The following is a 26,158-nucleotide window of genomic DNA, read 5'->3' as shown; positions in this document are numbered from 1 at the left end:
GCTAATAATTGCACTAAAATATTGTGTGTGTGTGTATATATATATATATATACATATATATATAATAAGAGTTATTAAGAGAAGTCAACTCTTAATGAATTAATTTAATAATATGATTTGTTTCTAAGTTGACATTAATTTTGTTTGTATGCGATGACAGCTTAGGATTCATATATATGATTACACTATTGCACTCCCAAAATTTCTCATACGACTCCCCCTCAACAAAAAAATTTATTCTCTATACTGTAAATTATATATTACGATTTAAAAATCATAATAAATTAATATTATTTATCACAGTCAAATAACATCAACATAAAAATTGATATAATTTCTGACCATATTAATCAAGATTCATCATAGTTTTATCTATGGTAAAAATATTTGTTATAGCTTTTACTGTAGTTAATATTTTTATCTCGCTTGTAAAAATAATAATTATAACCGTCATCCAACCTTAGTTAATTAACATTTGTTATTATTTTTATCATTTAATTATGATAGTTAACCATAAAGAAAATTTATATTTGTTTTAGTGTTGGGAGATGCATTTGAATGTCGAATAATGGAAACAACACCCCGAAAACAATTATTTTGTTCATTTTCACTATTATAAATGAAAATTCAGAATAAAAATGATTTTATGGAAGAGTTCTTCATTCTCCGTACATGAATAATATCGTATACTATACAATGAAATTAAAGTAATCTTGACAGTACCAAAAGTAGAACATTTACTCTATTTTATTTGTCTGTGTTGATTAAGTGTACTAATCATGTTATATAATTGTTAAAATATTAAATATTAGATAATTTTTTTTCTCTGATAGAAATTGTATTTTTTTTTTTTTTAAGTAAAAGCGATCAACAACACCTACTTTTAGGTAGACAACAATTTCTGTAGTAGACAACATCATACGCACATGACAGGGTTCGAATCAATGACCTTTAAGATCACAGGGCATCAGTTTCGTCAATTGAGCTAGGTCTCATTGACAGTACAAATAGTATTAGATTTAGGACAAATAAGAGGTTTGAGTTCGAATTTTATTGTCAGTCATTTGTAAAAAAGATATCATTGTTAAGATTAATGGGCTGTTTGCAGTAGCTTTTACTTTTGTCATGAGAATAAATTGTAAATCAAACAGAAGGTAAAATTGAGAGGTTTTTGAAAACAAAAATGAAAAGTGAAAAAAAGTTGAAGTTGAGAGTTGCCAAACAAGTGGATGAGTTCGAATATTTGTTGCCAGTCATTTATAAAAGAAATAACTGCTTAGGTATTAAATGGGTGTTTGCAATAACTTATGCTTTTGTGATGGGAATTAATTGCAAGAAAAGTTATAAGTAAATAGTAGAACTATTTGAAAACAAAAATTATAAGTAAAAAACGAAAATTGAAATTAAAGTGTTTGGAAAACTATTTTGCAGTTTTACCAATAAATTGTAGAAATTAGTAGAGAACTGCTTATAGCTCTTAACTTAAATCAACTTAATTTAAGCAGTTCATAAATAGAAGCTGTAAAATAAAAGCACTCATTTCAACAATAAACTGATAAATATTTATTTTTCATCACTTGCGAACATCCCCTAAATAATAAATAATTTTTTTTATAGCAATTTAAACTTTTAGATGAGAATGTTGTTTAATGATCACCGGCCATTGAAACGAGTCGCTCATGTAACATAGTACAGATGGAAATAAATAAATAATAAAGAGAGAATCTGACCTACAATTTTGGAAAAAAAATAAATAAAGATCTGCAAATGAACACGGACGGGCCGCGGAGTTGAAACCATCTGCATTTCAACGGTATGATTTTTTATTATTTTAATAAATAAATTATAATTATACCCTAATTATTGTTAATTATAATAATTAACATACTAATTATCTATAAGATATCAATAATTATCCAACAACTATATTTAAAGTAGGTTTTATATATTGCAATTTTAATAATTTAACTATACATATTTAGTATTTTGATATGTTAAGAAATAAAATTTACGATTTGATTCGTTATTTTTATAAATTTTGTGATTTAAGGATATACTATGTTAGTGATTTGAGAAGTAATCAGAAAATTACAAGTGCAAGTTATATATGTCCTCAAATTTAAGTCGGCTATGACTTGCATATGCCAATTTTCGGTATATTTAGAACCTTTTTTTCTCGAAAAGATGTGTACTTATTTTGCTAAATCTATGAAAATGATAGACTAAATTGCAAATTTCACTTGTTGAAGAACCAAATATACAAGTACCTATAGTCACAAGATCAAAATCGTATAAAACCAATAAACACCACAAAAAAATATAATATTTAACCATGGCTATTTACCATGGTAAAAAATAAAATAGTTGAACAAATAGTCATTGAACACGGTCATGCAACGCTTGTTGTCTGTGGTATCTACGAGGGTGGTTAATACAAATAACTTTTTCTTGGTGGAAAATCTATATTTTTGCATCGATTTTATTTAATTGTGGTCAATAAAAAATATTTACTATGGATTTTAGTCTACAAACTATTAAAATTATAGTCAATAGTCATTATTTTTCTAATGAAAGTAGATACATAACTACTATAATTTTATAGTCATGAGGCCTTAAAATAGTTCATATCTTGTGGTTAAAAATTACGTTAAAATTAAACCTCCTTATATAAGTTAACATTATGTGTATATTTTAAATTTAGGATTTAATGCAGTTTACATTCCTATGATATTGTAAATGAGCAGATTACCCCTACAAAAAAATAATAGCAGTTTACTCTGTATTTTCTAAGATGAAGCAATCTACTTTCCTTGTCAAAGAACATAAATTAATTCATTTTGAAAAATATATGGGGGGTAAATTATTGCACTTTTAAAACACAGGAGGTAAATTATTGAATTTTTAAAAATACAGGGAGGTAAATTGCTATTTTTTTTCTTTATAAAATAGTAATTTGCTCATTTGCAATATCGTAAAAGGATTGTTTGTATTTTTTTCCTTTAAATTTATGAAAATTTAATATTTAAGTTTGATTTTAATATTCATTGCAATTGTTGTACTGAATGTACAGATTTAATTTAATAATTAACTCTTCTCTCTTTCACAAAATTCTTTTGCTTGGGCTATCTCAAGCTCTTAAGCAAGAAGAAGGTATATATATTTTATATATTTCAATTTTTAAAAAGTTTAACATATTTTTTTATGTTTTTTCTTTTATTTTCTTAATTTAGAGCTAAGGTTGAAAATCTCAACAAGGAAATGTCATTAGTTGAAAAGGAATACGCTAATATGAGTTTTCATTTTAGTTCTATAGTTATAGGGAATTAAAGTGGCAATTCTCATTCTGTTGGAATTTAATTAGACGATTAATTCCTGTAATTTAAGAAAAATGACACATTATGTTGTAATTGACATGATAATATTGCTAATTTATAACAACAATTAATCTAAAATATGAATGTCAATACACAGTGGAATTCATAGATCAAATTGAATAAAAAAAGAATAGTGATTTTATCCCACATAGAAATATGATCGGAAAATTTTGTGGCCTTTGATATATATGTATATAAGGTGTACACGGGGGTAAGCATTTTTGCACTCACTCTTGTCAAAAATTCAAAGTTTACGTACAACATAAATTCCTTATATCAAGTTCAATGTCCAAATAATATTTAAAGTGTTATGTAGTGTATTAAAATCTAATTTGATTTCGGAACATTACTATGTATTGTTGGATACTTTTACCAACACATTAGAGATAATATTATCTGAAAACTATAAAATATGATCAGGACGTGGCATGTGCACCATATATGAACTCTAAAAATTGAGGATTCCGCTCATATTTTGTGGGGCGTGGAAGCCACATTCCAACTAGTTGATATGCACTTTCCGACTGATATTGTTCTTAACTGTGCCGATCTTTTTAATTTGCACGACTTAATTGTTAAATTGAATTTCAACAGGACGAGAATTGTCACTCTATATAGTCATAGGAAAAAATTATAATTTTTTTCGTTGATCTATTTTTTAAATCCAGGTTTTTTATGTCGCTCCCACATGACAATTTTGTTTGTATATTGTAAAAGAAGACGGAATAATAAAAAGAAAAAGTAAAGCTTAGTAATCAGTCACCCCTAATTATGATTAGTTTAATTTAATGAATAGATTAATTATTTTGATAAGTGGTAGTTTATTAGTTAATGAGAAGCTAAGAAGGCAACACAAGTGGCCCTAATCAAACCAGAAGAGACAACATCCCGTGATTAGGGGTGACGCAATATCATAAGTTGAGGAAGGAAACAATCGAAAACGTTCAACATGAGCTACCTTCCAACTAGTAAACCCAAAATGAAGTGAGAGAGAGATGAAGCAGGATTCCACATTTCTGCCAGTTAGCCACCATGCACAACAGGGCGCTATGTTCAAATCCATACCAGGTATAACAAAAGTCTTGGAACACTAAAACACTAGTCTTGCACTAGTAGAGTGGGGAGAAGTGATGATGTCCCATTAAATTATTTTTAAAGCCTAAAGCCAAGAAGTGGCCTCCACTTAATCAGCACAGACTCTACTAGCCCAACACTGATTTTACACCCCAAGCTATTAAGCTTATTTTTATCAAATACGACTAACATGGCATTATCCATGGACAAACCCATATATCAAACAACAACATTGCCCAACACATTATATAGTCTTATGTGATAGCTAACATGTAGGGGATTCAGTTGATATACAAATTGCCTATAATCACTTGCCTAAATTATCTATAAATAGAGATTTTATTGTAATCCACAAGGAAGTCAATTTCACCTAACTCACATTCTCTTGCGAACAATTGCTCATTTTCTACACTTTGCAATATTTCAACTCTCGTTTTCATTTTCAAGCACTCCACTTCCCCCCATCACTGCACGGTGAAATAGACGTACGGTTCAAAGTAGTAGCAAAGATTCATGTAGACAACATGAGTTTAGGCCCCAAAAGTTACTTCTCAAGTCAACATGTCCAATAGAGAAGGACTATTGGGCTTCATGAACTGAAAAAGAACAGCCTTCCCTAATCATCAGCCTGCAGCATCATGCACAAATTGTTAATCAGTTAAATCAGAGCTTGGCTCAGACCCAAAGTTTTCTGTACAACTTAAAGTAGAAAAACCCTCTCAAAAAAATAAAACTTAAAGAAGAAAAGTATGTATAGCAATTTTAAAGATGCATAAAACCCAACTCATGTTAGCACAAAGACATGAAGAGACTGTCCTATTCTCGACCCATAATTAATTAAGATAAAAGAGTATTAATTTTTTACTAAAAATAAGTTGAAAAATGCTAATGAGGCTTAGTGTTATTGGCTCAATTGAGGCACTATAACTATAAGGCCATGGATTGGGACCCCACCAACATGTCGAATATTTATCGTTCTAGTTTAATAGTAGTTGTTAATTAGATATAATTATTTAATATTGGTTATTGTAATCAATTTACTCAAATAAAAAAAAAAAGTTCATCCACTTCACTTTAAAAAAAAGTTGAAATTAATTTTTCTTGTTTATTTATAGCTTAATGATGGATATATCAGTAATATTAAACTATCTATGAGGGTATAAAAGTATTTGTTCATACACAAAATACGCCATAACTATATACACCATATCACGCACTAAAATTCTCGTCCCCACCATAAATACCTCGAATATTAGTTTTTAACCCCAAGTTACCACCAAACATAAATCATTAGTGTGTCGACAACCATATGACTTATAATTTTGAAGTAATTAAATTAAACTCATTTTTTAGCTAAAAATTATATGCTCATTCTCATCAACGTTTGCAGCTTATCGGTCAAATTGTGCATAATAATTTTTTTTTTCCCAACACTCCAACTTCAATGTCTTCTACTTTTCACTTTTGATTTCCAACCCCCAAAAGAGGAGGGAAAAGTAAGGCTTTGTCTTGTGATCCAAAGGGAGATGGGCTGTGGCCAGCCAACCACCTTCTGCTCAGCTGCTGCCATTAATGCTAATCCTGTTCTCCTCCCATTTGTTAGGGTCTTGCTTCACATGTTAGTTGGATCACTCTTTATTGTATCTCTCACTCATTTATTTCACTGATTAGTGTCATGATTGCCAATGCATACACCTTTGGTTTCTTTGCTTTCTACTTGAAAAGTACTTCATTCTTGTTCAAGAATCATGATACTGTTCAAGATCAAGTCACCAAGTTGTTGAGAAGTATGATGGTTTCCTCATACTTGTGATTTTCTGCTTCAATTTCTGTGTAAATTTCCTCAAGATGTGTGGGCAAGAGAATTGTTAATCCTTTTGGTAATTAGTAGGTCTTAAAAGATTCTGCTTATGATGAATCCAACCATCATTGCTGCTGCAATAAATGAGATGGGGTCATCTCTTTGCCATTAAGATTGCTGTATTCAGCAATAATTTCCAACAGTCTTGACATCAAACTAATGAAGATTGAAGAATATGATGCTGACGAACCAAATTTAGTGGCCACATTGAATGTTATAATTTCCAGCAGTCAACTAATGAAGAATATGATGTTGATAAACCAAATTTAGAGGCCACATTGAATATATATATTAGTGTGTCCATTCTACTGCAACCATAGTAGTACCAGGCATGGATGCTAGAGAAATCAGGTCACCTGAACTTCTGCCTGAGGCATCTCCAGTGAGCCTGGAAGCGAATGTCGAATCCCATAGGGGGAAAAGGCTGGGGATCTATTTCCTTGAATCTGACGACCGACGCACAGCTCTTGGAGGTGGCTACACTAGTGGAGCAACTCCAGTTAACATCCATGGAAAGCCCATTTCTGAGTTCACCATTTCCAAGACTGGTGGTTGGATTGCTGCTTTCTTCATTTTCGGTACAGACAGATACTCCATCTTTCTTGGTTTCTTTAGATTGTGAACCTTCAAGACAGAAGCTATAAACTTGAGATATAGTACGAGATTTCAATTCTTTTACCGTACTTCTGTGTGAGTCCTTCAATTTTATTTGTCCAGGGAATGAAATGGCAGAGAGAATGGCTTACTTTGGACTCTCTGTGAACATGGTGGCATTTATGTTCTACGTTATGCATCGACCTTTCGAGAGTTCTGCTAATGCAGTTAACAACTTCTTAGGAATATCACAGGCGTCCTCCGTGCTTGGTGGTTTCCTCGCTGATGCATATCTTGGTAGATACTGGACAATAGCCATATTCACAACAATCTATCTTGCGGTAACTGATTTTGAACACTTAGACTGCAACTTTTTATCTATAACATCATTTCACAGCTCACATTGCTGCTGTACTCATGTGAGACTTACTAATCGAGCTAGTAATTTTTTTTTCTTGGAGGGTCTAACAGGAATAACCCTGTGTGCAACCATGAATAATCTTATGCCAAATCAAGATAAATGTGATCAGATAGCCCTTCTTTTGGGCAATTGTGAACCTGCAAAACCATGGCAGATGCTTTACCTCTACACAGTTCTCTACATCACGGGATTTGGAGCTGCGGGTATTAGGCCCTGTGTCTCGTCGTTTGGCGCAGATCAATTCGACGAAAGAAGTAGGGACTATAAGGAGCACCTTGACAGATTTTTCAACTTCTTCTACCTCTCAGTCACCGTTGGGGCAATCGTGGCTTTCACAGCAGTAGTCTACATCCAGATGAAACATGGATGGGGTTCTGCGTTTGGCTCATTGGCCATTGCCATGGGCATGTCCAATCTGGTTTTCTTTCTGGGCACTCCTCTTTACAGGCACAGGTTGCCTGGTGGCAGCCCCCTTACCCGGGTGGCACAAGTCCTAGTTGCTGCCTTCCGAAAGAGAAATGCTTCGTTCCAGAACAGTGAGTTTGTGGGTTTGTATGAGCTTCCAGGCCAAAGATCTGCCATCAAGGGTAGCAGCAAGATTCCTCATACAGAAGATTTCAGGTAAACTACCGTGTATTTGTGTTTTCATTCCATATTAGTCCATCGGGTACACCAACGTCCGTTTCCTGATTCCAAACATTCTGGACCTGTAGATGTTTGGACAAAGCTGCTCTGAGACTGCAAGAAGATGGTGTCAGTCCAAGCCCTTGGATGCTCTGCACCGTGACACAAGTTGAAGAGATAAAAATTCTTCTCAAACTCGTTCCCATTCCAGCTTGCACCATTATGCTCAATCTCATCTTAACTGAGTATTTGACTCTATCAGTACAGCAGGCATACACGTTAAACACTCACATGGGTCACCTGAAACTGCCTGTAACCTGCATGCCCGTCTTTCCTGGACTCAGTATATTCCTGTTGCTCTCATTATACTACTCGGTGTTTGTACCATTATCCAGGCGAATTACGGGCCATCCACATGGTGCCTCCCAGCTGCAACGGGTAGGCATCGGTTTGGCAGTTTCAATCCTCTCTGTGGCATGGGCAGGAATCTTTGAGAGATATAGAAGACATTACGCCGTAGAACATGGATACGAGGCCAGTTTTCTGACACCTATGCCAGACCTGAGTGCATACTGGTTGTTGATACAGTATTGCTTGATAGGGATTGCTGAAGTCTTTTGCATTGTGGGATTACTGGAATTTCTCTATGAAGAGGCACCAGATGCCATGAGAAGCATAGGATCTGCATACGCTGCTGTTGCTGGTGGTTTGGGATGCTTTGCAGCCACCATACTCAACAACATCGTCAAATCTGTGACAGGCGACGTAGAGAAAAGAAAACCATCCTGGTTGTCCCAAAATGTAAACACCGGCCATTTTGATTATTTCTACTGGCTCCTTACAGTCATGAGTGTGATCAATTTCTGTGTGTTCTTGTTAGCTGCACGAAGGTATCAGTATAGAGCAAAGCAGGTGAATGAGATAAGAGAACACACAAGTATTCAACCAAGCACCAAGGACCACCTACTGCCTTAATGAATCTAGTCTTCTTTGCTTGCCTGCAGACATCATGCTTAGTATTTGATTTTGTAGTCTGATGTTTTTGCTTTCTGCTTTCATTTCCATATACAGAAGTAGCAGCTGGTGTCTTGAATCGAGCACCGCATCTTAAAAAGATGGACATTCTGATAGCTCATTTACACATCAAATTCAATGAAAAAACTCATCAGTTTCCATTTTTGAAACTTTAAATCATTTTCTACGACTGTCCGTCCAACATCTCTAACACATACTTATTTATCTATATTTTCTCTCTCTATCTCCATAAAACACAATACAACATTCCAAAAATGAAACCAAACATAGTGAAAAGTTCTCTACCTTTCTGTAAAGAACATGCAAGCTAAACGAGAAATGCATACGATCGCGAAGGCATGACTCTCAAGCTCTTGAAAATTGGCTATAATAGACAACGCCACCTCTTCAAACTGCATCTATCCATTAACAATTCAATCTGCTATTATCTGATTAGCGGTCTACAGGAGGAATTTCCATAGTTGCTGTAACTGTGTCTATGTTCTGTCCCATAAATTCGATCTTACAGTTGAAAAGTCTTGTTTGAGTTCATTTTCTAGTTCATGTATTTGATTTTACCCTCGCGATTCTTTTATCATAGTTGGTATTCTTCGTTACATGCTCATCTTTTAGTTGGAGACTAACTCATTTGAAATGGCATAGTTACTCGCTGTCAAAGACTTAGATGAGTTGGCAAATAAGATACAACACAACAAACAATGTTATCTTAGAGTTGCATTGATAAATTGACATGATGTTCAGAGCTTACTATGTGGAATGAAGTATCGATGGCAAATCAAATCATTGAGGCTTTTGATTGTATAGTAACGAGATTGGATGAGCGTATTACAATTTTTTGCGGAAAGGCTGTCATGTTTAGTGCGATTTTAGACAAACTCCCTAGTATTTCTCGTGAGAGCAAGGAAGATTTGGTTTCTTCCAGTTTGATGAGTTCGGAATTGTGGACTTCTATTTTGACTCAAATTGGAAGAGATTCTACGCACCAGGGACGATGTAATTTTTTGTTTAATGTTGGGAATGGAATTGGCCTTATGCCAACCAGGATATGATTTCTCTACTTGAAGACATATGCTTGTGTTTTGCGGACAATTATGAATCACTGAATGAACTCATTAATAGCGTGTTTATTCTTGCTCGAACACTAGTGCACTTGATCCAATTACTTTCATAAGTTCATTAGTTGTGCAATTTTAACTCCAAAGAATGAACTTTCTTGGTGATCCAATTGAGTACCTTAGTTATGATAAGACTAGTAATTCTTCGCAGCATGGTGAAAAGAATCATCAATCTTATCACAACTAAGACACTCAATTGGTTCACCACAAAAGTTCATTAAATCATTTATGCAAAATCCACATTGCCTTTCTTTGAAGTTCACAACTCAATGCTGCTCTAGTGTCCAAGCAAGAATAAACCACTCTACTGATAAGTTCATTCAATGATTTACAATCATCTGCAAAAAACAAGCATATATATATTGAGGCAAAGAAATCAAATCCTCATGGGCACGAGGCTCAATTCCATTCTAGCATTAAGTAGAAGTAAAAATTGGATCATCCCCTCACACGCATATTTTCTTCCAATTTGGGTTCCACAATTTCAACCCACCGAACTGGAAGCAATCAAGTCATCCTTGCTCCAATGAGGAACTATAGGGAGAGTTTTGTCTAAAATCCCCACAAAACACGACAACCTTTCCACCAAAATTCTACTACACTCAGTTACATATCATAGCAAACAATTAAAAGCCTCGACAGTTTTACAATTTGTCATTGAAGCTTCATCCCATACAATAAACTGTGCACATCTAATCAATTTACCAGTGCAATTCTAATGTAGCATTGCTCGTTGTATCTTTTTCGCCAACTCATCTAATGCTTCAATAGTGAGTAACTATCACATTATGAACGAGTTCAAGGGTAAAATCAAATACATAAACTAAAAAATGGAAAGTTTAAACAGTACAGATACTCAGAAGGGCCAAATGTGGTAAGACCTAATGAACTCCAAATATACCACAAGCGGTGTTACATTAGAGCTGCATTGGTCCTCCCAAAATGCTTTCTAGTTGAGGTTCAAAGTAACCAACATCCAGTTTAGATTCTTTGAGATCAGATTCAGTATCTTTCTTCTTCTCAAAACAGTATACAGGGGCCTGCCATTTTGCATCTTCAAGCACAGCTCCCACTTCAAACGTCATTACATGGATTGATCTTCCTGCAATTGTAGAGATAAGCAGAAAAAACAATGGTAATTCATCAGAGAAACCAAACCAAGAAATCGACATGTTCAATCCAGTGCAAATAAACATTCCTCACAGAGAAGAACATCTGTGTAGATTCCATTAATGCAATGAAGGCAAAAGTCTTGGCCTTTGGCTTCCGCCAAGGTCGGAAGATTTCGCTATAGGAACACGCTCATCAAGTGCAGACTAACAGACAATTTGATATTATTACTTTTCTTTATAGTCTCACGTTCATCCTTATGCCAGAAGTTTATAGCAGGAAAGTGACATTAGAAAAGAAAACGTCGACTGCCTCTAAAAATTTATACAGCCATTTTATGTCTTTATGAGACAAGTTTTGCATATCTATACTTGAGTTTCCACATATTTCTCAAATGTTTATGCTTTTATGAATAAGCAACCTCGAGTGTCGTTCAATCTAATGTTGTTCTTAGTGAGTAACCTATAAGTATTACAGCAATGCCAGCTCCGATAGAACTCATGCAGAAATTCTTGCACTAGGCAAATCACTTACTATACATGAAAGAAGACAGTGATGATCGTTATGATTTTGCTATGTGTGCTTTATGTAGTCAAGCAGATGAGAAATGTACTCGGGCAAGGCATCGTGAAAGCCAATGCTCAAAATAGTAAGAGATGTTTCCAATAGCTTCTACTTTTTCAGTGAGCATAAGAACAAGTTACAAGAAAGTTGTTAGTTCAGTAGAAAAATAGTTTAACTTCAATCAGCTTAATTTAAATCAAACGCTCTTTTCAATTTATTTTCAACAATTTAGACTTCAAAGACCCCCTTATACATACCGCTTCTTTAAAATCATATTTTAATGACTAATAAATCAAACTGTTACAAGGCTACGCTCTCAGAAAAAAAAAACATAAAATCACAAAGTTAATATATAACAGCAAAATCACTTCAATGGGGAGTAGCAGTAGCAATAATACTAAAGAATAATAGAATGAGATGATTATAATAATAACAACAAGAACAACATTGTATTTATTACCAGTGTAGAAAACCCAATGGACAGGCCTCTTGGTGACAACGTCTTCATAATACCAAATGAAGTCGACCTTCTGCCAGACGTTGCAGAGAAATCCGTCGACATTTTCCTGGCCGAGGTAAACGGCGCCGTCTAGCCAGTTAGGTCGGAGAATCCCGACTTCCAGCTGAGCGGAGCGGCACTTTTTGCTGGAATCGAGAGTGTACAAAAATGAGGTGCCGTTGTTCCACTCGAGATCGTATAGAAGCTCTCCCAGCTGGTCTTGTATGATGTTGAAGTTGCGGCCATTCGGCCAATCGTACCAGAGGTCGATGAGGCTGAGCGATCCACTGTAGTTTACAAAGAGAATGGAGTGGAATTGGAGCGGCCATGGCGTTGGCTTTGGGGGTTCCGCCATTGCAGGCAAAGGTGAAGCCGCCACCGCAAGTGACACTAGAAAGAGGAGAAGGCAGGTAGAAGAGGAAACCATCACTTTGGATAGATTGAGAATTTTGAGTTTGATATTTTTCAGTTTTCTGGGAAGAGCTACCATACACAGCTACAGTATGTTGGGTCGGGTCATGTGAAGACAAGGGAATAAGCCTATCATTGGCTTGCTACGGAAGATAAATGGGGTTAGTTGTGCTGTCCCAACTTTTTTATATTCAAATTACTTTATTTTTATAGAATCAAATTAATTATAAAATAAATATTTTAATTAAATTAAATTATAAATGTGTATTATATAACAAGTTGACGACATGTAAATGATAGTTGATGGCACTGAATCGTATGTTTTTTTGTTGAAATGATGTGTCTATTGAATAAAAATAATATGTCGTTTAGATTAAATAAACCGTAAATTCAAATAAAAAATCATAATCTTTTAAATACATCTTTTTTTATTGGATATATCCATTAATTAATACATTTCGAACTTCTATAAATAAGCCCTTTCATTCCATTTCATCGATCAATTTAAAAAGCATTTTAATTATAGTAAATTTAATATAATCATTGAATTATATAATTCAATTTTATTTACATACTCAAAAATTAAATAATAAATGAGTATAACAGTTCTATCACAATCATATGATATTAAATTAACTTATTAAACATACCTCATGAGCTCTCGATTGATAAATAAAAATATTAGAATTTTCAAATAGTGCAAGACTAATAATCGTTGAAATAATAAATTCGTCTTGATTTTGCCGAATGATAGACCAATAGTAGCATTACGTAATTGGGATAAACTCAAGATGTGAACCAAAACTTTTAAGAGCTAATAAACAGAATTAGGTATGAACTTGCTTTATTGCTACAATTCGAACTCAAGTAACTTTTGTTTTCTCTGGCAAATTTCGTCGAAATATCAAAACATAAAGAAAAAAAATTATAAATAAAATAATCACAAATTTTAAGAATTTTTAGACAACAAAAAAATATAATTGATTGGTTCATTAAAAATTTACAAATTCAATTATTTTAAGTCAATTCAATAAATAGGCATTCTTAGAGAATTAACAATTAGGACCGTACGGGCCTAATTTGAACCATTTTAAGTAATTTTTTGATCCCTGAATATTTGTAATTTTTAAAAATCTTAGTCCAAGCCCAAGCTTACAATCATCCGACCTGCACTTTGCAGTCTGATTGGGTGAGAACCGGTAGGGCAATTTTGGCAGTCCAATATACTCATTTCCCTTGGAAACTAATTGCATAGAGTTAAGGACTAAAGAGATGGTTGAGAGACCAAACCAAAGACGGGGGGCGAGCAGTGGCCAAAAAGAGTAGTTCAACCAGAATGATATAATAATGATCTTGCTTTGCTCAAATCTTCCATAATCATCTCATACAGCAGGCACAATTCAACTTCCCCTCTACTCTTCTCTAATCCCACTTATGAGCATTGTATGCATATGTATGCGCGAGGGCACCCACGCACCACCACATAAACAACCCACATGACTAGAAGGCAAAGACATGAGGAAAAGCACCAGAGGATGGACAGTCGGCTATTATCCTCATCGCACAAAAGACTTCTTATAAAGCACTTTCTTTTTTGGACCTGGATGAGAAGTCATCTGTGTCTTCCAATAGAGAGGATAAATTATTACGCAAATGGAATTACGAGCAAGGATGACGTAATTTCATGTTTTTAACTCTATGCAACAGCTTCCAGCAGTTAACTTAGCTCATGCACCTGACCATTTACCAAAATCTCATGCGTCAATTAAGCAACAATTAGGGTATATTAGCCCTCAAACTTGCAAATCTAACTTGAAAATTCTCGTAACATATTGTACAGGGTACGTATAGCTTTCTAAATATACTTCAACCCTGACAGATATTGTTGTCTTGAAATTAGATACTGGGCCAAGGAATATATAACTCCAAGTAGCGCCAAGATCTTAATCTTGATAATGTCCGTTATTATGACTGATGGCAGATTGAGGGGTATAGTAAGCAACGGCCTTGAGTCTGCCTGCTTTGTGTAGCTCCAAACAAAACTGTTGAAAAGGATGTGGCTTGGCAATGTCAGGATAAGGAGGGCCACATTCTTGACAGCAAATATCCAATCAGGTCCCCCAATATCAACGCCCCAGCCTGTATTTCCATGCCATACATCTTCCCATATGCTATAGAGAGCAGTCAAGACCAAGTAGGCAGATATAGCCATGGTAACAGGGAAGTACCTCTGCTTATCACCAAAGCCAGCAAAAAAATCTGAGTCCTGATTAAGCAGCAAGAGAATAGGTGCCAAGAAAAATATGGCACGGTTCGAACCCCCAGTGAGATGCACATTCAAGATCAGGCATATTGCAAAGCACATCACAGTGGCAACATTACCAACTGCCGGCATCCAGGCTCCCTCTGCCGCCATCCTCTTGATGGTAAATGTTGGCATAGTAGAGGCCCTGCGTTGTTTCATAAATCTCAATCTTGGAGGTACAGTAGCCAAACTGCTTTGACCGGACTGGCTATGACGAAGCCCACCCCTTTCCACAATCTTTTCCCGCATAAGCGAAGCCAACTCAAATTTTATCTCAAGAGCTATAAGCATAAAGATTGCTGCATACAAACCAAGAAGAGATGTCCTCGCACCCTCAACAGCAAGCAGTGTTGCAATCTTGTTGTCTTCCTCAGCCATATCTTCAACTCCACTTTCTCCAAGGAAATTCTTATTAATTCTCACCTGGCCCTCCAGTAAATATGTCACTGGAAAGAGGGCCACAATCAGAGCAAATATCCAAGGCAGAAGTTTTGTGCTAGAGGCAGAAGGTAAATGAGTGAAGACCACAAATACAGAAGTGCAGACCATGGTGACAATGATAAGGGCATGCAAAATTGCTGCCTGAAGAAAGTACTCTGCAGATATATAAATTCCAAGAGCAATTCCTACTGCAATGGCATAAAATGTCCTCAACTCTACAATGTATTTAATGGGAATAATGGAGGTGACAGCAGCAAGAGTAAGAAGGATTGCTACAAGAAGCAACCATGACGGCCATGTAGGCTTTGATGCCATGAAGCCATATATGGAAATGTCATCAGCTGATTGGCGAGCTGTTCTAATTAGGTCAGAATGGTAAGTCCATGACAGAGGAATTGGTGGCTGCATGAGGATGAACAGCAGACCAGTTGCTACAACCAACACCAAGTATCTCTTGGCGGACTGCAGAAGTAAACAGTAAAACCTTCAGTTAGTCATAGTGAAAATGAAAACTACTATTTGCCAATTGTAATCAGCGATGGGCGCTTAGAGATAATTGAAATTACATAATCATTTTGTTTAACATGAACAGGACAATTTACTTGGAAGTGCTACCGAAAGAACTTTCCTAATGCTATGCATTAAGCTACAAAATATCACACTTTTCGAACACAACAGCTGTACAATGAAAGCAAAGAAGTTGACTAAATATCCCCAATAAATATCAACTACATGGATCAAGGGGTAGTTATGCTTGCTCTTGTCCATCAGTAAGACTACAGAGATATAGATATATGAAAGTTCTAAACAATTCAAAAGTCTTTTCTACAGAGAGCATTCTACAATAATCGTCACTGGTAAGAGTTGCTCATAATTGAAATCCAGCAGATGAGGATTACCAATAGACAGGGATAGTTCATGCAACTAATTGATAGCTTCACACAAAATTGATAATGGAGGAAACATAAATTAGCAATTAAATTGATTTAGGGAGAGGTACCATGACATGAGAAAAGTGCAGGGCAACAATTGGTATACAAGCCAATCCTGTCAGAAGGATGCAAGAGCCTAAAAGTAACCCATCAGATGGAGGCCTCCCATTCCACCACTGAAGGACTTCAAAGATTGTTTCACGACAAAACCAGACGGACAAAGCAACAACACCAGCATGCGCATAACCTTGCCAAGGTTTCATCTTTGACGCTGATTTAGACTTATCCCTGCTAGGCAATAGAACAAGTTAAGTTTCAGTAAAGAAAATGTGATACTTACAATTAAAAAGAAGGTTTTGTCAGTACTTATAAAGCAGCAATGGAGGAGATACTGCTAACAAAAGAACAGCCGACACCCACAACACAGCCTTGGACGCCATAACAAGCATAGATAGCTTTGAAGAATACAGGCAAATCAGAACCCAAACTGCCTTTGAACCAATTCTGTGGTCCACGGAAAGTCTCCTCACAATGGCCAAACCCGCAAAAGTAGTCATAACAACCATATAACTCGGATACATCACATCCTCATCCATCCCGTAATAGTACACATTGGAATAGTTAAAAAAGTTATTTTCGATATAGCACAGCAACAATGCATGGCTGATCAATCCAGCTTCAGTCAGGAAAGAAAGTTTTGGTGGAAGAACAGCTAAACCAGGAATTGCCATCGCCAGAATTCCACTGCCAACTATAAGCTTACAGAATGATTTCAATGACATGCCTGCTACCCAAATATTCAAGTCCCAATAGTTATGCATCACGAACCACATCACCATCAAGCTCCCTAGCACAACAAATGCCGAGTACGATGGCAGACTCTTCTTTGTGAAAAAGCGAGCCAAATAAAATCCAGCTATTGATGGGAGCGGAAGGAACTACAAAATGAAGCTACAGACTTTCAGCAGTATGTTTATAGTAGTACAACATGAATGCATGAGACTGTAAAAGTAGGTTTTTCCACTTTCTGGTAGGTAACTCTCACAAAACTCTTCATTTTGTGTTCTAGGCTAATGCACAGCGGCAAAACTAAGACAGGTCATGTAAAAAATTTAAACCTGCCCGACCTAATCTTTCAAAAATGTCAAGCATTAAAGCAGAGACCGCAAGTAGATCAACTGTTAATGGATAGATCAATGGAAAAATAAAGTAAATCAGAACATGCACATCCACTTCAGCATATAGTCTTGGCAGTTACATGCCTGCTGTTTTATTATTCTGAAGTATCAGTGTTGATCCATCCAAAGTTTTTGAAGCCTAAACATTTATCATTATGAGCCTCTATTAGTTGTTTACTCATTACACAACTTTATGGAATGAGAAAGTTTCCTTTTTGGCATTGCTGAGTATATAATGGATGACTAGTGACATGGAGTTGTTTATAAAATTTGCGCTCAAAAGCAGAAAATTTGGCATTATGACGGAAGGTTTTAACTGCATATCATACTAAAAGAGTTACCAATCAGCAAACTGATGCTCCATTTTTTTGTCCAACCATCTTTTCACTTCTTTATGCCAAGTCAAGGTTTGCTGAAACAGGTAAACAACAGAAGGTCGACCAAAAGAGATATGCTTGTTAAATTTCTTAGGGATTCCCATGATAGAGACGGTGCTCCAGTAATCATTAGATTGTTAGATAAGCAGGAGGATAAAGAATGCATGCAGAAATAAATAATTTGGAGTAATGTAATGGCAAAAAACCGTTGTGCCATAGCATTTGCTGGCCATTAAAACAAAAGAAAACATTCATATCCTAGGATAACCATCCCAGCATTCTCTAGATAATGTTCTTTGGCAAGCATATATGCAATTGATTAAAATCCACAAAATTAACATAAGCATCCTAACAGTCCTCAAAACAAAGGTAGCTCAACTGAAATAGTATTTTATCTGACAACTAGTCAACATATAACATGAGCCGCATATACGCGTGCAAATTCCACAGAAATGCATTACAGACAGATGAAAGAAAATATCTTTAGCTAGATGAAGGCACTTCATTTCAACATTAGACAAACAAATGCACAATTGATAAAGTTTCAAACAAAATATCACAGAGAAAGACCACAATGGACAAGAGTATTCTGAAGATGATGAAGGTTCAGAAGATATTAGTTGCACAAATTACACAAACAACATCATGAGATATAATAAATATCACATTAAAAATATCTTACACGGATATAATCACATTATTGGACAACTAAAGAGACGCGCATGTAAAAGAACACCTACCAGAATAGGAAATCCCACAACAACCGCTCCAGTAGCACTGACAATGACGGCTAAAGCAGTAAAGACCAGAGAGCTGAATGCATCAGACACCATGCCAACAGCATAAGTACCAGCAGCAACTGCACCTCCAAGCATTGTAATGGTGACAAGAAGATAATTCAGCGGTGGCGGAACATGTATGTACCGCCCAAACGAATGGAAAACAACTCTAACCTCCAAGCAAACAACAACGACAACCAATGCCACTGCACCATTGACAAACCGAATGCTCCGCAACTGATGCTCATTCTTAGTAACCCACCATAAAGCCCCTCTTGTGGAGGCATAAAGTTGAAACAGAAAGGGAATGAAGAAAAGGAGGAACAAATCGCAAACAGCAGCACCAGATGAAAAAATAATCAAGTAGTGCGAGCCAATATGGAATAACAGAGGAAAGAACACGAGATTCAGGGTGTGCACACAGCTCTCGAGCTGCCCAAGAATAAAACTGTCCTCGGGAACCTCACCCCCATGGTAACTCACTTCTTGTTTCAATTTGAATGAGGATATTCGAGGAATTGAGTAAAGCCAATAGAAAATGCAATTAAAAACCATGAGATAGTAAGCAGCATTAATCATACCAACTGCAGAAACAGTTGCCCACGTAAAAATAGCGGAAGCTATAAGCGGAACACAGGCAAACAAGAGGCGTTCAAGAGCAAGCACAATGGTTGGATATTCGATTTGTATCCACTTAAACTGAAGCGAAACCCAAACTCCGATTAAGAAGTTCGCCATTGCACAAGTGAAGGAAGCAAGGAGAGCGAGCGACACGTAATTGAAGGTGTAGAAAAGAGAAGAGCTAAAGAAGAACGCGATCTGTGAGGCGACGAGGGAAAACCAGACGGCAAAGAAGGACCCGGATTTGAAGTTGAGAGAATCCAGGATGTAGGCAATCATGAGACCGACGACGAGGGTGGCGACCACCGGTGAGCCGCCGAGGTCAAGGAGGAAGGCGGCGGTTGGGACGAGAGCGACGGCAATTCTGGCGTTGTGGACGAAGGAGGAAGGGGAGAATCGGGAATTCTTCATGGAGGAGCTGGCGCGACGGCTACTGCTGCTGCTACTACTACCGGCTACGCCGTAATAGAAGGAAGAGGTGGGGCTAGGGTTAGGGTTTTGGTCGCCGTTATAGGAGGAGGACGAGGCGAAAGAGGGGGCGCTGGCGGAGGGGGATATGTACGGGCGGAAGGCCCGTGGATGGAGCTCCGGCGGCAGCATTTGGCCGGCGGCGGTGAATGATTTTCCTGATCAGATCGGAGTGAGTATAACAAAGGGGGAGTCAAAGATAGCTGTGTGAATTTAGACTTTCTGAGCGTTAATCTAAAAAAAAAAAACAAAAACAAAAACAAAAACAAAAATTTAGAAAGAAAGAAGAATTAGAGGGGCAAATCGTCATTCCGCATGAGAGAGAGGTGTGATGTGTTTTGAGAAAAAAATAGCCGTCGATTGGGTCTAATGTGGGGCCATCTTCTACTCGAACGTGGAAGATCCATTTCTATCAACTTCTTGTTGTTTGGATAGTTGTCTGTAATACAAATTCCAGTGTTTGGGTGGTAACTTTTTTCTTTCTTTCTCTCTTTCTTTTTTGGTTTTCCACTAAACGAATGATATGAGCGATGTTGTTATTCATATAAGGAGGTAAATTATTTTATTTTAAAAAATATAATAGACACATTAAAATTTTCTGAATGAACCTTATTATTGCGCTTTAATCTATAAATATTAACTTTAGTTTAAAAAAAAGGGGGCAACAATTTGGACTTTTTTCCGATAGAGATATTCGACAAGAGACTCTATCTCCCTTTACTTGTTCATTCTATGCGTAGAAGCATTTAGTTTTCTTATTAAATAGAGGTGTTATTCGAGGCAAGTAATGCATTGAAAGTGTCGCATTTGTTATTTGTTGACGATACCTTCATTTTTTGTAAGGCGAAGGTGGAAAATATGCATTGCATCAACAAGATACTTCATAGTTATGGCAGATCCTCTAGTCAATTGATACACACACAAAAATCATCCATATTTGTCAGCAAGAACACACTGATTGAGCATCGAGTGGAGCTAGCTAATATTTTGGGAATTCAACTAGCTCCATCTCACAAGAAACTTATCACTGTCTGCCGTATACTGTGGGAAGGAATAAGCAGGAAATCTGCAGCAGCATTCATGATAGAATCTGGCATCCCGTTGGGATAGAAAGAAAAGATGCTACCATTTGATTGGTGCACAATTAAAAAAAAATAACCAATTAAATATGCACTTGCTTTGTAATTGATCTGATTCGGCCAAACCTCGGCCTGGACAATAACTTTCCCAAAACAAAATACTTTCCATGCACGATCAATTTCTAGAAGCAAAAATCAAACATAACGTTTCATTTACATGGCATGATTTGTTGGAGGCTGGTTCCATCGTCAAAGCAGGAGCTCAGTGGAGCGAACTAACCTCCACGGCCAGACAGCTTTCGTCTCATTACGCCGGCGAAACCCCAGATGCAAGGCCTAAAGGTGGCAGACTTGATTGAGTACTTGCTGCGAGGAGAGTGGAATGCTGTGGCATGTTGGATGCTGATCATCGTTCCTTCTATTCCTCTTGCAAGACTAGTTTGCCGGGACAGATTGGTGTCGCGTTTCTCAAAAGAATGTTTCATTTTCTTCAAGTAATAGAATTCGCTTTTCATATATTTTACTCTTTTTTTTTTTTTTTACTCATCATATTCCGTAAGGCTAATAAGCTTTATTTTTAGTAATTAGATTTTGCAATTTAATGTATTTATATTTGGTTTTTTGACATTTTACTTATTTCAGTTGAAGAAATAATAAAAATTTAGACGATAATTTTCTGAAATAAGGCCAAGCCCGATTGGTAATTGGACCGCCAATCAACCCAAGACACAGTGGCCCATGTTTATTCAGGAGCGGCCCAGGACACTTGGTGACCTCACATCAAACATTTAGGGGCGTTGAAAATTTTTGTTTCGGACATAGAAAAAATTGAAAGTTGTAATAGAATTAAAAAATGAATAATATTTGTAAAATAATATAAAAATAGATTAAAGATAAATTGGATAGTGTATGAAAAAAATAATTTAAAAATAAACTTAATTAAAAAGACTGTTTTATACCTGTTTGTTAAAAAAAATAGTATTTTTGTTAATATTTGCACTTATCTTTTGATAATAATTATTTTTTTTCAAAAAAAAATCAATTTCCTTTCAATCAAGGTATCTCATATTTAAATATTTTTTATTTATTATTTATACACAGTAAATAAACTTGTATCCACACCAATTTTTAAATATAATAATTATACATTTAATTAGTAATTTTAAAACTTAACCACAATTACTACTTTTTGCCTTTTTACAAAATTGGCTCCACACTGTTTTAACACCAACGTACAAATTCTTTTATTATGTTGGTGATACTTTGAGTTTTTTTTTTCTTTCTTTTCTTAAAAAATATAATATGTTGGTGTATATATTTTATTCTTATTTTATTATATATTTTAAAACATAAAAAGTTACTTATTATATATATACATAGGTATGATGACCACAATGACTAATATAATAAAACAGAAAGACAGAGGTTCTCCAAATAAATCTCATATATGCACACAAATAGCTTCTTTAAATTTCATTGTCGCTGAAGAAAATAATTTTTATATTTATTTAAAGTTAGATATGCGTATGATTATTTATTCATCCAGAAAATTCACTATTTTTTTTGATACATTAGTTAGTAAAACTACTTGAATGGTACTTTGATGTCAAATAATACTTAAAAATAATTTTCACATTTATATTTTTATGTGTGAGTAACATTGGTTGTGTCTAACCAAAAGATTCACTCATTTATTTAGATAAATTTAATTAATGAAATAATTTTAATTTGTCATTATATTCAATTTATTTTTATCTTTATTGATGTCCCAAAAAATGCATTTGGTCCATGTAAAGGCCCAATTTTATACAAAGGCCACTGTGTGAATGGAGTCCAAAAGGAAATAGCCTCCAACTCGTAATTGGCTTATAGAATACAAAAAAGGTTGGGCTCCAACCAAAGACCCGTTGGCCCATCAAGAGATAAGTCCCTTAAACTCGCATGTCTGCCAGATGTATCGCCCCTACCCCACACCCCACATGTGTTAGAAGGCTATTAGTACAGCACGAACAAGAGGGTCATGTAATCGCCACCTCAACCTTAAGGCACAAAGAAAATCATACTCACTTCCCAACACCTCATTAGGATGCGGACCTTATCCTCTAGGAGACATGAACCTAGCTCAGGTCTCCTCATTCAACTTGACTTCTTGAAGGCTTTCGCCAACCGCCTTCAGATTTGGGGGAGCCTTATTGACAACAACCATTGACCCAAGTCCTAAGGAGACACGTCTCGTCATTGAGGGAGAACTAAGAATATAAAAGCCGACCTCCCCCCCTTCGATTAAGGGTAGCGTTTCCTGGCATAAGCACACATACAAGTTCACTATTTAAACACTTTTAGAAGCAATATTACTCTCTCATCTCTTAAGCATCCATTGCTATTAATAATATTTTTTCTTGAGTTTATTTCTCTACAACTGTCTACTAACTTGATTATTGTTGTGCTAACAGTTTTTTTGTAGGTCCTCTTTCTTAGGTTTGCAAAGATTCAGTCCATAGGCTTCGAATCCAAAGACTTCATTGACGAACGATTTTGGCTTGCATCGATTATTAATTAGTTTAATTTAAATGTTAGATTATTAATTATTTATCTATTTTCATATTTAAATTTGAATAATTTATTATTTTATTTTAAAAAAAATATATTTTTTTCTGTACCATGGTATGGAATACTAACCAGTAATTCCTTTATTAAACTAGTCATTGTGGTATACCGTCTCTGACCGTGTGCATACATTAAATAATATTTTATATTTTAAAATATATTATGAATAAGAAATAATATATATAAACCAACACAGCATATTTCTAAAAAAAAAAAAAAAAGAAAGTTATTGGCATAACAATAAAATTAATATTGCGGTATCATAACAACCATTTATGAGAAAAAAAAAATACCTTTTCTTATATATATTAGTATAGATTATAGTCAATAACAGCATGTTTCCTATGGTTCAAATGTTTCTTTCCTCGCTTTTAATTGGACTAGGGGCGATTAAGTGGCCTAATAGTGGCATTTTTTTATTGTGAAAAATAAATCACAAGTTCGAGTTTGAGCAAGAGCTTGAAAAATCAATTTTAATCCTCAATTAAGAAAAAGAAAAGTAAAACTTGGAAAGAATTAGAAACATAAAATTTAATTTTATGATTCCCACTTTTTATGAATTTTTTTAATTAAAATACTAAATATTTATCAAAAGTTGATAAATCAATTTTGATCCTCGCCCAAAAAAGGAAAATAAAACTAAAATTTAGAAATAATTAGAAACATAAAATTTAAATTTACGCTTCCAGTCATTATAAATGTTTATTTATATAATAAAATATTTATTAAACTTAGAATTTGGTATATAGTATGAATTTTATGTTAGTATTAAAAAAGGAGTTATTATTATTAATATTTTATAATTAAAAGGGGCTTATCCACTAGACATGAGCCAAAGCTAACATAGAGCCTATTATAGGCTTCGCCTCACGTGCACCACCATTTACTTAAGAGTCGCATTTTCTTTTTTATGGTCTAAAGAGTCTTTTTCGGGAGGAGGGAAATGTAAGCATAGTCAAATGTGTCATTTGATCGCTGCAACACGCTTTTGGGTTTAGGCATCAAAAGATAAAAAGGCCGTACCCACGTTTTTAGTAGGACTCTCACGCCTTTTAACACTCTCCTTTTCCCCCTTAATTTCTTTGGCCCACTTTCCCAATTCTTCTTTTTGCTTCTACGCATCTTTGGAGATGCCAATTTTCAGACCCTACCTAAGGTGATAGTCGTCGAAATTCAACTAATACATCAATATATTAAAAATAATAAATAAATTATATAAACTTTTATTCAATCAAAACATCAATACAATCATATAAAAACATATTTGATGGGACCCGAACTCATAATTTCGAACTTGTTCATGGATCTTAACCTTCTAAACTATTAGACTAAGACATTATTGATACCAGTCAAGCACATATTTTTAATATGTACGTAGTAAAAGTGGTTAGTAGACCTATGTATAAGATCTACTACATCATTACGTACAATGTAAAAGAGGGGTTGTGAGAAAAAAGTTGGAATATGTTTAAGTAAAAAGTTGGAAATTTTATGAATATTTTTGATCTATATGATTGTAAATAAACCATTGATTCAAAGACGTTTGGGTGACCATCATGAATCTATATTTACTTGAGTTGAAATCAGGCACGAATTTTGACTTATTTTAAAATTAATAAAGAAATAGGATTATTTAAGTAAATTCAAAACCTTTAGGTAACCACACAACACCTCATACACAAACTAATCTACATAATTAAAGGAATAATTACATAGTCCACCTCTGAGTTTTGCATGATTACATATAAATTCCTATTGAGTTGAAAAAATACATCCAGTATCTTTGAAATTTGCTTTCGTCTAATAAATAAGTCATTTTATTAGTCAAAATTTATCGAATTTATTAATATGAACGAAAAAACCGAATGAAAATCGATATTTACCCTGGATTGGCTTATTATCAAACAAATCTATTTGACTAAACTACAGTAACAATGGTTTAAATATACCTCATCACATGCCTCAACGTGAGAAGATATATAAGGATAGTATGGTTGTAAAATAGTTTATTTGACCTACAATAAACAAAAAATAAGTGAATTGAGGACAAATATGAATATTCGTCCAGATTTTTGTTAAATATCAAGAAATTAAAAAAAAATTAACTAAAAAAAGAATTTATTTGTTGAACGAAAACAAATCAAATAAATATTAAATATAATTCTATAAATAATAAAAAATTATATATAATTAGATTAAATCTTAAGAGAGAACGATGTAATTATGCGTTAAAATAATGGACAAAGATTGGGTAGAGTAGCTTATGATTGAAGAGAGGATGGTCAATCCGGCAAAAGGGTCTATTGATGCTACTAATTAGGTGCATCTTCCCAGTTAATGGTTGTATTCGACTTTTGCCAGCACATGCTTATTTTTGAAAATCTGAGGACTACCAAACCAGTCAAATTACAGATTTATGAGCTCGAATTAGATTTTAATACTTTAAAAAATCAATTACTTAATTCATCTCAAACTACTTTTGAATGCCTTGGTAATGCCAAACTCTGATCAACAAATTAATTACTCTAAATTCCATTGAAATATAGGGCTAATTAATTATCATTTTTTTTAATAATTATAAAAGAATAGATATATATACAGATAATTGAATGATGATTTTAAAAAAAAAATTATGCCGTCTATTTGGGTAGATAATCAAGTAAAAATTGTGTATTTTTTTGGACTTAAT

The 26,158-nt window shown here is 34.8% G+C and overlaps 3 protein-coding genes across 3 annotated transcripts; 1 reads left to right on the top strand and 2 right to left on the bottom strand.

Annotated features, from left to right (window-relative positions):
- Window positions 6,130–9,139, top strand: LOC105168498 (protein NRT1/ PTR FAMILY 6.1). Its single transcript, XM_011088602.2, has 4 exons — window positions 6,130–6,887; window positions 7,027–7,244; window positions 7,365–7,945; window positions 8,038–9,139. Exons 1-4 carry the CDS (start codon window positions 6,641–6,643, stop codon window positions 8,921–8,923), a joined length of 1,932 nt encoding a protein of 643 aa, XP_011086904.1. The 5' UTR covers window positions 6,130–6,640; the 3' UTR covers window positions 8,924–9,139.
- LOC105168497 (uncharacterized protein At4g14100) lies at window positions 10,690–12,838 on the bottom strand. The gene is made up of 2 exons (XM_011088601.2): window positions 12,233–12,838; window positions 10,690–11,200 (listed from the first exon to the last, which is right to left on the bottom strand). The coding sequence occupies exons 1-2, from the start codon at window positions 12,759–12,761 to the stop codon at window positions 11,016–11,018; spliced, it is 714 nt and encodes a 237-aa protein (XP_011086903.1). The 5' UTR covers window positions 12,762–12,838; the 3' UTR covers window positions 10,690–11,015.
- Window positions 14,342–20,033, bottom strand: LOC105168496. Its single transcript, XM_011088599.2, has 4 exons — window positions 18,656–20,033; window positions 16,727–17,298; window positions 16,429–16,648; window positions 14,342–15,890 (listed from the first exon to the last, which is right to left on the bottom strand). The coding sequence occupies exons 1-4, from the start codon at window positions 19,913–19,915 to the stop codon at window positions 14,538–14,540; spliced, it is 3,405 nt and encodes a 1,134-aa protein (XP_011086901.1). The 5' UTR covers window positions 19,916–20,033; the 3' UTR covers window positions 14,342–14,537.

Source organism: Sesamum indicum, linkage group LG8 (assembly GCF_000512975.1).
Source record: "Sesamum indicum cultivar Zhongzhi No. 13 linkage group LG8, S_indicum_v1.0, whole genome shotgun sequence".
Classification (NCBI taxonomy): Eukaryota; Viridiplantae; Streptophyta; class Magnoliopsida; order Lamiales; family Pedaliaceae; genus Sesamum; species Sesamum indicum.
This window is presented reverse-complemented; position numbering and strand designations above follow the sequence as displayed.

Excerpts from the sequence above, each read along its gene's own strand:
- LOC105168498 (XM_011088602.2), top strand. The coding sequence starts at position 6,641 with ATGGATGCTAGAGAAATCAGGTCACCTGAACTTCTGCCTGAGGCATCT. Across the intron at positions 7,245-7,364 it reads TCACAACAATCTATCTTGCG|GGTCTAACAGGAATAACCCT; the intron begins GTAACTGATTTT and ends TTTTTCTTGGAG. Across the intron at positions 7,946-8,037 it reads CCTCATACAGAAGATTTCAG|ATGTTTGGACAAAGCTGCTC; the intron begins GTAAACTACCGT and ends CTGGACCTGTAG.
- LOC105168497 (XM_011088601.2), bottom strand. The coding sequence starts at position 12,761 with ATGGTAGCTCTTCCCAGAAAACTGAAAAATATCAAACTCAAAATTCTC. Across the intron at positions 11,201-12,232 it reads CCATTGGGTTTTCTACACTG|GAAGATCAATCCATGTAATG; the intron begins GTAATAAATACA and ends CTACAATTGCAG.
- LOC105168496 (XM_011088599.2), bottom strand. The coding sequence starts at position 19,915 with ATGCTGCCGCCGGAGCTCCATCCACGGGCCTTCCGCCCGTACATATCC. Across the intron at positions 17,299-18,655 it reads TTGTGGGATTTCCTATTCTG|TTCCTTCCGCTCCCATCAAT; the intron begins GTAGGTGTTCTT and ends TTCATTTTGTAG. Across the intron at positions 15,891-16,428 it reads TGCACTTTTCTCATGTCATG|TCCGCCAAGAGATACTTGGT; the intron begins GTACCTCTCCCT and ends TTACTTCTGCAG.